This window comes from Haemaphysalis longicornis, unplaced genomic scaffold, assembly GCF_048455015.1.
Source record: "Haemaphysalis longicornis isolate Haplotype H1 unplaced genomic scaffold, Haemaphysalis longicornis Haplotype H1 scaffold_7, whole genome shotgun sequence".
Classification (NCBI taxonomy): domain Eukaryota; kingdom Metazoa; phylum Arthropoda; class Arachnida; order Ixodida; family Ixodidae; genus Haemaphysalis; species Haemaphysalis longicornis.
The window spans coordinates 137,639,962-137,656,267 of record NW_027526422.1 but is presented as its reverse complement, the minus strand read 5'-3'; the positions used below and the strand labels follow the sequence as shown (position 1 = coordinate 137,656,267).

General features: G+C 48.3%; 1 protein-coding gene across 1 annotated transcript in view; it reads right to left on the bottom strand.

Moving 5' to 3' along the window:
- The window catches only part of LOC144146570 (uncharacterized), a 207,561-nt gene that overhangs the window by 78,496 nt on the left and 112,759 nt on the right, over positions 1-16,306 (bottom strand). Inside the window, exon 8 of the mRNA XM_077678513.1 lies at positions 5,274-5,420. Within this exon, the coding sequence (XP_077534639.1) occupies positions 5,274-5,420 (147 nt within the window). The remainder of the gene's footprint in view (positions 1-5,273; positions 5,421-16,306) is intronic.

Here is a 16,306-nt window from a genome sequence, read left to right as displayed (position 1 = left end):
ACGTCTTCTAAAATTGTTTCTCACTGTAGTCATAAACAATGTTTATAAAACGCCCCCAAGAATTTTTTCTGGAAACCGTAATGGTTGCTCAATTTTTTCTTCGCGTGCCTTGTAGATTCAGCGTTTAAAACTCTCACAACAAAAAACGCCCTTTCATTTATACGCTTTTCGTCAGCCGTTCTGTTGGTAGGTTCGCACTTTGCTCATCGAAAATAGCAGCAATTTTCAAGCTCACTCGTACAATGTTCGTTTGTTATTGCAGGGATGTGGTACACAAAAGCACGCGGGCATGATTGTGGCATCTGTAAGCGCTTAAACGTGTAAACCAATAATATTTCTTTCCCTCAAAATATTTTTACAACGTTTTATTTAGGGCATAGTGGTTTATCTTGTAGCAGCCAGGAAGGTCGGCTGCCGAAGAAAGCGAGAAGCAGACGTGGTGCTCGAGTAAAGTTTCAAGACACCCTGTTTATTTTCCTAAGATGCGAGTGCCGAGAGTCCCCCCCACCCCCCGAGAGGGAGAGAACGGGAACCCCCGCGTTCTTCTAAACAAGAGAGTAAAAAGGGGCCCCCGAGCGAGCAGACGTAGCATGCCGCCAGGGCTAATCCCAAGAGTCGGCCCGAGAGGAAGTTGTTCTCCGAAAAGGGTAGGGACAGGCGCCGGCGCCGCGAATACCAGTGTTTCACAAAGGCGCGCTGTCGATGGCCGGCTGCAGACGCGAGAAAGGAATGCGGCGGTGCTAAGCAGCTTCCGCTACAAAGGCTCCCCTCCCCCCCTAGATTGCGGAGCTTTTAAAGAAAGACAGCAGTTACGGGCTGAATGGCGAAAGGTCAGTCCAATGGTTAGCACTGAAAACGTACGTGACAGGCTGCATGAACGAAAACATCAATATGAGCAGGCTTGGCGAGGTCAACGTCGACGACTTCTCGTTTGCCCCGCACTTCGATTGCGATGGTTTTGTTAGTACGTCCCAAAACTTTGAATGGGCCATCGTACGGCGGAGTGAGGGGCGGCTTCGTTGCGTCGTGTCGCTCGAACACATGTGTAGCTGAGTCCATGTCGGGAAAAGTGAAAACCTTCCTGTTGCGGGCGATGCGAGGTGCTGTTGGCCTGAGTAGCGGAAGCCATGCGCGCAGCTTCTCGATGTGATCGCAGGCTGTTGGGACGGAAGGTGTCTGGTCGGAGCAGAATTCTCCCGGGAGGCGCACTTTTGAGCCGTAGACCATTTCCGCTGCACTGAAGCCAAAGTCTTCCTTCACCGTTGAGCGTAGGCCACGAAGAACGAGCGGGAGTTTCTCCACCCAGTTCGGGTGATCGAGGTTCGCTGCAAGTGCGACTTTGAGTTGCCGGTGCAAGCGCTCAACCATTCGGTTGCTGGCGGGGTGGTAGGCGGTTGTATGCTGCAGCCTCGTGCCGAGAAGGGTTTAAAGCGCGGAAAAAACGTTGCTCTGGAATTGCCGTCCCCGGTCAGTTGGTATGCGGGCGGGGCAGCCAAAGCGGGACACCCATGTTTGAGTGAAGGCCTGCGCAACGGTCTCAGCTGATATGTCCACAATTGGTATAGCTTCGGGCCACAGGCTGCACCTGTCGATGCACGTGAGCAGGTACCTGAATCCTTGGCAGGGCGGTAGCGCTCCCACCAGGTCGAGGTGAACGTGGTCTAACCGCGACTCAGGAGTCCGAAATTCCTGTAGGGCAGCATGAGTGCGGCGAGTCACCTTCACTTGCTGACATGTTTCACATTTCCGAGCCCAACGTCGCACGTCTGCGTTGACTCCGGGCCAAACGAAGCGTTCTGTTATCAGCCGCTGGTTGGCGCAGACACCTGGGTGGCTGATGGAGTGGAAAGTGTTGAATACCACTCGGCGAAAATTCAGTGGGACGAAAGGTCGTAGGGCAGCCTGGGAGAGGTATCGCTGGTTATCATGCCCTGGGCGTAGGGAAGTGCAACCTCCGAGAGCATGAGTGAAGATCCCCCTCCGTTAAGACTTGTCAACTCAGTGTCCTCCCGCTGAGCCGCGGCCATCGCTTCGAAGTCCAGGACTTCTGTGCCGGAAGCGTTGACGCTAGACAAGCCGTCGGCTGCTTCGTTTTTGACCCCGGGAACGTGGCGGATGTCTGTAGAAAACTCAGGTATGAATGAGAGCTCACGAATTTCTCGTTCTCAGTAGGAGGAACTGTTGTTGTTGAATACGTACGTGAGGGGCTTGTGGTCTGTCAAGATGTAGAACTCACGACCTTCGTGGAAGTAACGGAAATGCTTAATGGAACAATAAATTGCGAGCATCTCCCTTCCAAAAGTGCTGTACCGTACTTCTGGAGGCCTCAGACGTTTCGAAAAAAAGCCCAGTGGCTTCCACTGCGCACCCTCCTTTCGCTGCAGCACTTCTCCGACCGATGAGGAGGAGGAGTCCACCATGAGGAGTGTAGGAGCTTCAGGCAGTGGATGAATGAGCGGGGTAGCCGTGGCCAGTTTGTCCTTAGCTTTCTGGAAAGCGTTCTGGTGTTCATCAGACCAACAAAATGCTGGTGCCTTCTGGTCATCTCAGCGCAGCAGGTTGGTCAATGGCTGGAGTACTCGAGCACAACATGGAATGAACCGCCTGTGCAAGTTTAAGAGCCCAAGGAATTCTCTCAGCTTGCGGAAAGATGTTGGAGCTGGAAACTTCTTGACGGATTACACCCTCGATTCCAATGGCATATTGCCTTCAGCAGTGATGTGGTGGCCGAGGAATTTGAGCGCCTCTACCCCAAACACGCACTTTGGAGGTTTCAACACGAGACCGTGCTCATCCAGATGCTGAAAGCCCTGGTGGAGGTGCTCTTCGTGCTCCATAAGCGTTCTGCTGGCCACCAAAATGTCATCCAGGTAGACCAAGACGAAAGGAAGACACCGGGTGACCTCATCCGCGAACCTTTGAAGGGTCTCTGCGGTATTTTTCACGCCGTAGGGCATGCAGACAAACTCAAAGAGCCCGAACAGAGTTGTTATGGAACAAGGTCGAGAACTGGACCAGTTGGTATACATTCATTCTGAGGGAGCAGCACAAACTAGACAGGACAAAGGGTAGGGCACAACACGAGCGCTCGTGTTGTGTCCAACCCTTTGTCCTGTCTAGTTTGCGCTGCTCCCTCAGAAAGAGTTGTTATGGCTGTTTTTGGTATGTCTTTCGGTTCGACCGGGATTTCGTGGTATGCCGCTACTAGGTCGATCTTGCTTTATATTTTCGTACCTGCCAGCCGCGCACTAAAATCGTGAATGTGTGCCAGAGGATACTGGTCCAGCGTTGTCGATGCGTTCAAGGCTCTGTAATCACCGCGCGGGCGCCTGTCGTCCCCGTCGTATTTAGGCACCATGTGTAGCGGCGATGAATGGTTGCTCGACGAAGGGCGAACAATTCCCAGCTGCAGCATATGCTCGAACTCCCTGCGTGCAGCTTGAAGCCTTTTGCTGGACAGTCGTCGTGGCCGGGGTGTGACTGGCGGCCCGGTGGTGACGATGTGGTGAGTCACGTTATGTTTCACCGGTTGTTCCGTGTTGCGGGGCTTGGTGAGAGAGGGGAATTCGGCCAGGACGTGGTGGTAGGCAGATACTGGCTGGAAGGCACAGGTGCCAGATGAGCAGATGTTTTACTCGAAAACACGTACTTTGAGGGATGTGTTGTTATCCTTGAGGCAACGGTCACGTACGCTCACATTCAGGTTGAAGTGGCTGAGAAAGTCTGCTAAGAGTATGGCGAAATTAACGTCCGCCACCACGAAGACCCAGCGAAACCAGAGCCTGAGCGCGACGTCTATTGTCAGCGAGCGCACGCCGTACGTAGCCATGACAGTGTTGTGGACTGCCTGCAGCTACGATGTGTTCTTGCTAAGTCGGCGGGGGTTGCCGGGACAATAGAGATTTCGGCTGCCATGTCGACTAGCAGGCGCGAGTTGCTTACGCGGTCGACTACGAAGAACAGGCGGCTGGGTGGAGGGCGGATATCGTAAGCCGCCGTTAAGGACTGGCCGGAGCGTTTGCCGGAAACGAGCAAGGTTTAGTGCAGCGGCTAGCACCCGTGCCGAAACGACGGTGGTACCAGCAAACTCCGTTCTGTCTATCTCGTGAATGGCTACTCAGGAAGAGCTTGGCTGTCTTGAAAGGTATCGGTTACATCGTGGCTCGTCCTGTTGGGGAGCGCCAGATGCTGCATTGTCTCGGTAAGGTGTTGCACTTTCTCCTCAAGGCGCGACAGTCGATGTGGTTGCTCATGTGTCCTTGCCGCAGCTATGGGCGCGAAGGTTGGAGTTGAGTATTCCGTGATGTGATGGGGAAGTTGCGCTAGTCGATGAAGGGACGTCTGATTTGAACCCGCGAGAACCACGCGCACCGACTGAGGCAGCCGTTGCACAAAAGGTTCACGAAGAAGTGGGAGCTGGCCGTCCTGACGCGCGTGCACACATAGTAGTTGCCGCATCCGGTGCAGCAGTTGGGAAGGTCGTTGGTCGCTCAGCTCTTCGCCACACAAGAGCTGCTGACGTCTGCTTTCTTCAGACGCCTCGAAGCGGTCCAGCACCGTCTTTTTGAGGGTGTCGTATTCTTCTTGTGCGGGGGGTGAAACCAAAATGTCGTCGATAGCATCGGCGATTTCTGGGGGCAGAGCTGAGACGACGTGAAGGTACTTCGTCACCTACGAGGTGATGTGCCGGAGCTGAAAACGGGCCTCCACTTGGCTAAGCCAATCTCTTAGATTTTTAGGCCAAAAATTTGGTAGCGTCAGTTCTGTGGCGATGACTGCAGGAGTGGAGACAGCTGTGTTGTCGTCGGAGCTCATCGCGGCGTGTTCGTTGAAGCGTTGTTCGGGTCACCAATTTTGTAGCAGCCGGGAAGGTCGGCTGCCGAAGGAAGCGAGAAGCAGACGTGGTGCTGAAGTGGAGTTTCAAGACACACTGCTTATTTTCTAAAGATGAGAGTGCCGAGAGTCCCCCCCGACGAGGGAGAGAAGGGGGAACCCCCGCGTTCTTCTAAAGGAGAGAGGAAAAAGGGGCCCCCGAGCGAGCAGACGTAGCATGCCGCCAGGGCTAATCCCAGAAGTCGGCCCGACAACAAGTTGTTCCCAGAATAGGGTAGGGAGAGGCGCCGGCGCCGCGAATACCAGTGTTTCACAAAGGCGCGCTGTCTACGGCCGGCTGCAGATGGGAGAGAAAGAATGCGGCGGTGCTAAGCAGCTTCCGCTACCATGTCGAGCTATTTGCGAGAAGCCCGACATCGTACGAAAAAGGAATATCTTACCGCACGTGTGGGTTTAGGCCTTTTCAAGAAAATGTTGAAAGACATCAGTTCTGCCCTGATTGAAGTGAGCTCGTCCATATGGTCACGTAGAGCAATGGCCAAGTCCTCTGAGACCTTGACAATATTTCCAGACGCATATGGTGAAGCCTGCGGGAAAATCACAGATTTCTATTTTGAACAATGTTGTGCGATCGAGAATTGGTAAATAGTTTTCAATGACATTCTGTCTAGCTGTGTCGTTCGGAGCCGCTGTAGGCGAACATACACTGTTTCCTGCATTAAAAGCGTAGGACCAGGCTTAGGTGCTAGACCAACCCATCTCACATACATAGGCAGCTCACTCTAAGGTACTGGGCTATATATAAAAAATCCGTCAGAAAACCAACGTCTGAAAAAGGGGTTAATCCGAAGGCCTCCCGTTTGCCTTCTCAAAAATGTGCAGTGCAAGCACTAAGCAAAATTCTTATTAAAAAGGCCCCGTATCTGCTGCTCTCATTGCAAGTGTCGCCGAAAAACGACAGTCTATGGCGCCCCTGCCAAGTAAATTTCTCCACTCTCTTTCCCGCTCACCTCTCATGCTGTTCTTCTCCAGTCTCATTCCTCCCAAGATAACAAGCTAGAACTTCGCTCAACTAAATCTACATTTACCGCGTCCTACTGCTCAAAGTCGGGTGCCTCGATGCCGGCGTTGCCGTAAGGCGGTGACAGGAGTATATCGAGGCACCGCAATACAGCGTTTATAGAACCGCGTTGCCCTAATCTACAGCTTTCCATGCGGAACGAGGAACCTATCTAGTGGAAGCTTTCGTTGTTGTTGCCGTTTGGCTTTCTAAATGCGGCCAGGTAGAGCGGGCCTCAGCACAAGGCGGTTTTCTGCAGTTGATGTAGCATTACATTTGCTATCGCAAAACGAAGCATCCCTTAATTTTTAAGGAACACTGCAAATATCACTCATGTATTGATTTTCGGCCTTACATTTGCGTAATGTCTTGTTCTTGTTCAATATTGTTTACACGTGTGAGCATTAACACCTCGATTAGCCGTTTAAATTTCGATGTGTGTATATAAGACTATTGTGCAGCTCCTCTTTCACTTTAGCAGGGTAGCGGAATCGAGTCACAGACAGACAGCAAGACAGACATACAGACAGACAGATCGAACTTTCTGCGTTTAAATAGCCCAAGAAACATTGTCCTCTTTAAAAAGTAAAAAAACACTCTAACCTTCGCCATTACAATTTCTAGACAAGAATCAGGGTGTATCTCCGATAACTCGCGCACATTGCGGTAGTAATAGTATGCGACAATTCAAGGCACAAAGACGGCTCAGGGCAAAGGGCGTGGAGATTTTGTGGCCCACTGCCACACTATTCTTTTCCGCTAACATGCGACTATCAGGACTTTCACGTAACTCACGTGGTTTCCAATTGTATGAAGAATTGGAAACTAGGTGAGTTACGTGGAAGCATGTTCAATCGCCCAAAAAATGAAACGCCTCCTTTCGGAATTAGCAGGACTGACCATATTTCAGAAGCAAAAAAATGTACAAGAATACAAAGCACTGGGCAGGAAATATGCAAGATCAAGATGACCACAACAAGGCAAAATGTTTCGAATGAGACCGATCTTCCAAACACAGACAAGCTCTAGAACCTACTTTTGAAGAAAAGCGCAGCTTCTCCAGCTAGCGATCATAAGAAGCTGCGCACGGCTTCCTCGCTGCCTGGCGGATCGGGTTCGGAGTAAAGCAGGCTGAAGGTGACGCTGTGCCCTCTCCAACCATCGGCAACTCGCACGAGATGCCACTTCATTGGAGATGCCGCTTCAATCCACTTCAATGCAGCCCTGAACGTCTTCACACACCTTTGGCCCCTCCGTGCTGGTAGCTGCTTCCCCAGCATGTTTAACCTATGTTCCTTAAGCCTATACTTTAAGGATATATTTGCAGAGAGTCGTGCTCCCCGCTATTCCCGAAAGCATTGTTACAAATCGGAATCGCAATGTTCGCACCATCGCTCATTTTTACGGCGATGCCGTCGAGGGGTGATTCTAGTATTGGGCACGCTTAAACATGTTCAATGCCAGAATTCCTATTGGTAGCCATCGTAAGCCATGTAAAGCTTGAAGTCGGCTTCCCAATATTGCAGGGCGCTACAAGGAAAGCCGTTTCAGTTCAAGCCTTTTTGCTTGGTATAGGCAGCACGTACTATAGAACAATATGTCGGTACGGTAGTACCTTTAATTGCCTGATATTGCAAAAAAGCGGCGTTGTTGCTCCAGTTGTACGATCTAAAAAATGGCTAAAGCAGTACAGAGTAAAAAACTGACACACGTACGATCCAAGGCCGCGGGGGACGCTTTTCTGATTGAGGCGAAAAACGGAATAACCTGTGAGTCTGAGATATCGGCCCACGTTAAAGATTCCCAAATGGTCAAATTCATACCAGTGCCCTCCACTACGGCGCTCCTAATCGCCTGCCTAGGTTTGGAGCGTTAAACCTCATAATCAATGAATCAACCAGAACTGTGATACGACGGGACTTCTACACGGGATTGCACTGTAGCAGCCTACAGCTCTCACAACTGCGCTATCTGATTTTTTCCGTAAAATATTAGCTAAATTAACGCATGACAATTACACACAATATAAATGCTAACAGACCGCGAGCAATGATCACATCAACCTACCAAAAAAATCGGCATCATTTAGAAACTCGGCAAGACGCATGTATTCAAAATAAATATACAGCCACTCCGATGGATCACACTGCGCCGCATAGACGCTCCGCACCAACGCTGCCTATTCGGGAAAAAAACGCACGTGCTTGGCTGAAAGGATAGCCCAGGAAAACAAGAGAACGACTATAAACAACAAGTAGCGACCGACCGCCAACACACCCGAGGCGTTGGACCTGGCCCCAAAGCACCTGAATTTCAATTATGGCAATGTTCGTCTGAAAGCTATCTGCCGACTGCTGTGATTTGACCCACTCGTAGACACGGGGCCCACTAAGTTATGAGAGATAATTGGCGTTGAAGCTGAAAAAAGTTACGTCCTGCTTGAAAAGTCCACATATCCGCGCAGTAAGAGGCAATTACGTCATACTACATGGAAAGTGTGCATTACGCGTCGCAATAATATTACCACGTGCACGAGCGATTTTGGCATACTCCATAGTTTCCCCAGCGCCGTAATTTTCGAAATGGAGTCTGTGACCAACCACGTAGCTATTATACATTTCCAGGACAAGTCCACCAGTTCCTCCACTAATCGCGCCGTTACAGGGATAACAAGCCCCAAACAAATATATGCTCTAAAGATTGCCGACGACAGCGTCACCTTACTTTTCAGTGCAACTCGTAACCATTCAGTGCAACTCGTAACCATTAGAGATTCTGCTCCTAGATTCTTATTTAGTGTGGTTTTTGACACAGGGGCATCTAAGGTGAAGAGCGCCATAGCTATGATGAGGTAGATATGTATTGATGAAAGGGGTGCCAATAGTGCATAAATTTACTTCGGTGTTAATGGCGGATTATACAACATAAGTCAGCAGCATAACGAGGCATGCATTGAGCTTGTGGTGTAAAGGGCCATGGTAATTATAACACTAAGAATGGACATGCTAATGAAGAAGGCCTTAGACGAAAGTAATGATTCTCAAAGTGGCCTGATGCTACGTGCCAAAACAACGTGCTTCAAAAAAAATTGATGTCATGGAGGTATTCTAAAGCTTTCCTAGAATTAAACACAAGACAATCTCATAAAACATGGCAATGGGCCGTGGGATATGCTTGCTCTGCATTTCTGGTAGCTGGGATGTCCTTTGCAGATCCATAGCAGAGCCCTCAACCAAATCATGGAGGACTCAGAGGCCCTCGCCTCATCTAGCGCATTTTAGCGGATATCGCAAGAGGGAACGTAGCACTGGGTGCTATGTGTGTAACCTATCTGAAAAGTCCACCGCAGGACCTCTGTGGCCCTCGTTTTATGGGCGAAGCTCCTCTTGCTCGGGTTCTGTCCCGTCTCTCGTTGCTGCTGTACACGGCACAATAATGATGACTGCGGCCGGATCCCTCTAGGGATTGGCGAACCAAAGATTGACCAAAGAGGTCGAAACGTTCAATGCGTTCATTGCTACACAACAAGGAGGAGAGGAAGAAGAAGAGGTTGTCGTTCGTCGCCTGGCAGCTCACGACTTGCTCGAGCGCTGTCCCGTCCCTCGTTGCTGATATACACGGCAGAATGATGAGGAATATGGCAGGACCCCCCTAGGGATTGGCCAACCAAAGATTGGCTAAAGAGGTCAAAACGTTCAACGCATTCGTTGCTACCAAACAAGGAGGAGAGGAAGAAGAAGAGGTTGTCGTTCGTCGCCTGCGAGTTGAAGACACGTACCGGGGGTACGCGACACAAGACGCTCTACAGAAGGCGACGGCCAAGGTGGCTAAAATGTCACACACCGAATTCGCCAACTTACCCATGGAGATTCTCATCGTCCCAAACAAGCCCTACATAATCACCACAACCATCGACGTCGTCGCCGGGCATGTCAATGGAGCAGTGGAAAGCTTGACGTGTAGAGTCTTTATTTGATATGTGGGCAAATGTTTCACGGTTTTACCAATAAGCATTTTAGCTTCGCCCCTCTTATCATCATTCACTTCGTGGAGAGGGCGGGATTTTTTTCTCTGCAATATTTGGTCGTCGAAGTCTTGTTTTGTGGCAGGTTTGTTGTCCAATTTGTTGTCTAGGTTTGTTGTTGGGGTGTTGTCCACTTACTATTCTCATCCTTTGTGCATAGCTCACGGATAACGAGCTTTACTGTCGGTTTGATTCCATGCTGTGGTACTTCAGGAGTTTGAGTACTGTTCTTTGCTCTTTCAGCTGTTTGGGTGGCACCTTGGTCGACTTCGTTGTTACCACCATTGTAACAATGGCCAGAAACCCAACACACTATGATTTTTAGCTTTTGTTGGCGTGATCTATACAAAGCATTAAGAAGGGTAGTAAATGTGTCGTTTCTGCTTACCTTTCCTGCCGGCAGGGCCGTGAGAACACTGAGTGAGTCTGTGTATATTATAAAACTTTTGTTTGGCCTCCGATTATGTGGTCAAAACCCAGATATGCTCTGTGTGCTTCTGCTGTAAATGTGGTAGTGTTTTTGTTGGTTGTTTTTGTTACTGAAATATAATATCCAACGGCTGCACAGGCAAGAGCCGATTTGGTTTTCCGTGCATCAGTGGAAAACTCAGCGACCTTGTACTTCTTTTGGAGGTATAAGAAGTATTGTTTGAGTGCCAGTAGCGAACATTATCTGTATGTGTTTAATGAGCACTCCATGATATGATGCTAATAACCAACGGCACCACGCTTTCATTTGAAGTCACTCTGTGTGCCTCAGTAGAAGAGATGGATAACTCTTAAGCAATAGAGTAGATCACCAGGAAGAACTCCTTTATTAAAGAAGGCCCCATCATTCTTCAGGTATCTGTTATCAGAGAGCTACCTGGGTGTTCAGGCTCAGATGTAGCCGGCAGGGCGTAAGTAGAATCCAGGGTGGTTCCCTGGTGTTCTAAAGATCAGAGGTCGGAATCCGCATAAAGACATTTTACTGGCGTAATGCGGGAAGCCGTTCTGACCAATCTGAGACCTCGATTGCGAATGGGATTAATCATCTTGAGCGCTCTGTTGGAGGCTAACCAGTACAGCATGCATCCATAGTGCGCTCGAGACAGGACAAGGTTTCTGTACACATGCAATAAACACTTTTTTCTGTGCCTCGTTTCATATATGCCAATAACTTCAGTACAGTCATTGCCTGCAAGTACTTTATAGATGCTTTAGTTGCGGAAAAAAGGGCAACCTAGAGTCAATGGGTTGATATGTAGGCAACAGCACGGGCTCAGGCAAGGGCTTCCCACACTATCCCAACTGGTTGCATCTCTCCACGATTTTACCGCTGCTGTAGATAACAAGGAACATGTCGACGTGATATGCATAGATAAGGTCTCGCACCGTAAATTGCTCTTCAAGGTAAAACAAACAGGCGTAAACAATAATATGTTGAAGTGGATTGAGGCATACTTAACGGACCGCAAGCAGTTGGTGCGAATTGATGCGTTTGAGTCTGAAGCTCTTGACGTTTATTCCGGTGTCCCACAAGGGTCCGTGTTGGGCCCATTGCTGTTCTTGGTGTATAGAAATGATGTTGACGTTGTTAACCCTCCTTTAAAAATTCAATTGTTTGCCGATGATTGCCTAATCTATGCCCCAGTGACGTGTACGAATGACCAAAATGTAATTAATGACTGCCTCCAGGATTTTCAAACATGGTGCGATGAATGAGAGAAGAAAATAAATTATTCTAAGACAACATATACGCACATAACTAACAAGAAACACCTTCACCAATTTACCTACAGCATTGGACCTAATTATTTACCGCAGGTGTGTGCATTTAAATATTTGAGAGTGCATATTACGAATGGCTTGAAATTGCGTGTACATGTCGAGAAAGTATGTTGTGTCCCTTACAGAAAACTGCGGTTCTCACATGCCTAATTACCGAACGCTACGAAAGATGTCAATCTGCTTGCATATAAAACATTTGTGTTCCCTGTTTTAGAATATGCTTGTGCTATTTGGAGCCCCCACCAAAGGATTTATTAGGTAAACTGGAACAAATTCAGAGACCTCCGTGCGATTTATATGTTCGAAGTATAAAAGAACAAATTCGGTTACCGAGATGTTAAAACTAAGCGGTTTGGAATCTCTACAAACTAGACGACAAAAACAGCGCTTAAAAGTATTCTTTCAGGTATGGCAAGGTCAGATAAAAATAGATAGAAGAATTTCCCTACACCCTCCGAGTAAGCTCAGCGTCGGGATCAACCATGACGCGGCAGTTCGCCCCTTCGGTGCTCGCGCGTACGTCTTTCGTAATTCTTTTTTTCGTAATGTTATAAAAGCATGGAACAAATTGCCGCGACATATTGTTGAAAATTCTGATGTTAACAAATTTGAATGTGCTCTGCATGAGTACTTCGCCGAGCAATGAATATGTGATTTTGCTCTTGTTCTAAGTTGCTGAAAGTATCAATGTCTGTATTTACTTTCCGTATGGTATGCTTTCTCCCTGTAATGACCCTAAAGTGAGGGTTGACAGTATAAATAAAAAAAAGAACAATCCAAGAAACTTGTGTTTTCTTAGGACAGGTAGTGGGTGACTGCTTAGGTCGACTTCTGATTCTGGAGCAATGCCCCTTTCTTTTGATAGTAGGACAGAGACCCTTCTTGATGGGTTGAACTTGAATCTTTTCTTTTCGGCCCATTTTGACAAATTATAAACTGAAAACTGAACGTGGCGTTCGTAAAGAAGATTGCACTATTCGAACCTAATCTGCACACCATCAACATTTACAGAGTGAAACATAGCGGCGGCAGTACGGTGCGAAGGTAGTTCATTTTTCCAAAAAGCATTGTGCAAATGAGCACACCTGCCGCGGCGCATCTGTTGGTTGCGTAAAAGGTTCTCTAAGGGTAACACGTGACCTAATGCCAAAAGACCGATCAGAGTGGTAGTTTTGAGATATTTTTAAGTGTATCTTCTTGAACATCAAGGGCACAAAAGTCTTTTACAATACAGAAACGCCATGTTGTACGAAATGCCTTTTTAATCTAAACAAATATTACCGACAAAACAATTTATATGCGAACGCAGTCAGTTCGGATTTCAAACGCAACACACGGGTTGGTCAGGCGTGAATTTTTGTTTTCGGAAGCCGCACTGGAAGGGATGTTGGAGCCTGTTCACCCGTAGACAATAGATTAACCTTCGGTTTATCAACTTTTCAAATAAATCTCAGAGACAAATTTTCAGTGATATAGGTCTGTAGCTTGATCAACCACCTGGATATTTTCCTTGTTTCATAAATAGAACAAGAATGGCATCTTTCAGACTTGTGGTTTTGCATCCGTCTTTCACATCCAACTGAAAAGGAATAATAAGGCGATTTTTGTTTCTGCGTGAACGTTTCTGATAATTTCATAATAGAAGTTACCAGGACCAGGCACTGTTGTATTGAGAGTATTCAGGGAAGCTTTGGGCTCGCACACTAAACTCGGTGTTATATGGTTAATAGGAAGACGGTTTCCGACGAAGTTGTAGTTTTCTTCTCTGTGCCTGTACTTCGGAACCCTACTCTAGGAATGAATTTGAATTGATACAGAATAAAAGTACGACCCCTGTGCGTCTGCCTGATCTTGCAATCTGTCACTACCATTGCGAACTATAGGTGGAGGACAGCTTTGCTGCCCATGCAGATTGTGTATCCTGTTCCATACCTTTTTTGAGCAATGTAAGAGTTGATTCTCTATAGGAATTTCTCCCAGCTGTGACTTTTTGCTAAGCGCCTTATTCGTCTTGGCTGGGATTTGACGCCATTGAAGTTGTTCCATGCTGCATTCTGCTTCTTCATAGCATTTTGGCAGTCTTCATTTCACCAAGATATCGGGTTTCTCTTTATATTGCTGAAAATCTGAAGGATACACTCCGTAGCCCCTTCAATTATGTGACTTGATATGAAGGATATAACCTGTCGATGCCCACAGAATTTTCGTGATGCAATGGTAGATAGGCAAGTCAAAGATTCTTTTTATATTCCCAATCGGCATACGCCTTCTAACAGCGCGGTACACTGATCCGAATGCCAGTAAACTGACCATTTTCCTTAATTATGACGGGGAAGTGGTAGTCCTCGTATAGGTCGTCCAGTACTTGCCAACAAAGTAGCAAGAACAGGTTAGCTGAGCAAAGAGCTAATGGCGAATTTCATTGAGAGAACAGAAGCAGTGGCGTCGTGCAGTGAGGAGTAGGGGACAGAAAACTTGGGAGTACGTGGGAGCAGGGCCACTGCACGCGCCCTTGGAATGCGGCACCCACCCGAAGCGCAGGTGGGAGAGGAAAAAACGACGAGGGGAAAACACGGTCCCGACCCGAATGTCGTGGCTTGTGCCGCCGAGATGAGCATGCACGATAGAATTCATAAGGTTAAATATGGGCAGTACGGTCACATAGCTTGTAGTAGTTGAGGCCAGTCTGCAAGATGGGCGAGTGAGGAACAGGCGGTATCACTACGAGGGCTTCACAAATACGACAAAAAACAAGTAACAGCTAGCCGTATTAGGACGCTGTACTTTGCACATATGCGCCGTCTCTCGAGGTGGAGTAGAAGTTAAATGCCGGCTACTTCTTCTTAGACTCGCTGGTTCGAATCTCTCCGGCAACGTTCGTCATTTTTTGTCCTGTCAAGCGTTTTCGAGAACAGAGAACGAATATTTCAGTAGAAGAAACGCCCCCTCCCCATGCAGAATCGGTAAATCACGTAGAACCAAAGTGGTAAGCTACTTCGCTGGGCCTGTTTACTGAACGGCACCGTTGATTCTGGGCATGGATGTCACTCAGAGCAACCCAGCGGCGACGCAGCAGCGTGCCGTGTCGTTGCTCCATGTAGCTCAGCCCGACAAACATACAGCATCCTGCCGCAGGAGAATTCCCTCCGCGCGAACGTCGTCGTGAAAGTTCGCTCCACGTATTCCGGCCTTTAAGCATCCCAGCAATGTCTGCGGAAAAGCATGTGTGAGCAAATCCGGCCAAAGCACGTGTGGCAATAGGAAGCACTCGCATGCTCGTAGGGCTCGCTGCCTATTCCGCAAAGTTGCAAATGCCCGATAGATACCGCCGCGCTCTACGGGCCGCACTCGCCGAAGTGAGCAAAAGCAAAAAAAGGGGGGATAGATATGACGTTAAGGTCATGTGATTTCCTTCCTACTGTGCTTACTCCGCTTTTCATGCGGGAGCAGATCGGACTGCCCCCAGCTGCTCTCGGAGCAGTGAAAGTGATCTCGCTCTACCCCTGGATGACAGCTCCTACTCCTGTTCGACCACTGTAACACGCCTGCTCAGGAGACAGGACTTTCCAAGCTCTTTTGAGTGCTCCTGCTCTCCCAATGCAATTCGCCATAAGTGTAAATATTAGTATGTTCTTGGGTTGGACTATGTGTTGACCTTTTGTTTAATAAGCATGTTTTGGGGGAACGTGCAAATTTTTCGATCATTTACCCCCTGGCATCGATTTCTCCCAACTCATAAAAGGATGATAGGCGTTGCAGTCGCCTGCTCTTTTTATGATTCTTGGAGCTGGTTTACAGCGTTGTGCAAGTCATATTTTTGGAGTCGTTTGTCAGGGCGAACATTGATTCAGCGCATTAGAATGAGTTTCTGTAGCTATACAACTTTTACTACTGCAGCCTCCATATCATTCGGGAATTTCACTTCTTTAGCTGTGGCTGACCCTGGAAGAATAATTGTAAGACCACCTGATTTTTCGCCGGTGTTTTGCCTGTCTCTTCTATATGTCCTGTATTGAGGAAAAAGACTTCCGTGCTTACTGCTGAGTGGGTTTCTTAAAGGCACATCGCCAGTGGCGCATGCTCACAGAGCAGATCTTTGATATCTTCGAAGATTTTTATAAACCCTCTGTAGTTCCACGGCAAAACACCACAAATACCCATTAGTAGTATGAACACTTTCGTGCTAGAGCAAAGCTCAGCCTATTAGCTGCCAACGTCTATTCCAAGCGGACTTATTTTAGGGCGCTCTCTTCTTGTGACGGGTTTTTGTGAGTTCCAGCGCTGCAGTGATTTTCGACGATCCCTTGGCGAACTTGATAAGGGTGGTTCACTCGCGGCCACACCTTCCTCATGAGGCTTTTTGTTTCGAGAATGCGACCTCTTCACTTTGAATACCTCGGGTTCTCTTTTGAGGGGGCACCCCTCTTATTCACATTAGTAAGGAGGGATGGCCGCGAGGCTACGACCGACATATTGTTAACCGTTTAGCGGCTGTCACTTGGGTATGGTGCAGCAGCTGCAGATGCTTGCACCCGGGGAGCTGGAGCTGTGTTATCAGGTCATCCCGAGAAGGTGCCTGACGAGAGGAGTGCCGCACGTGGCACTTCCCCCGGACGCGC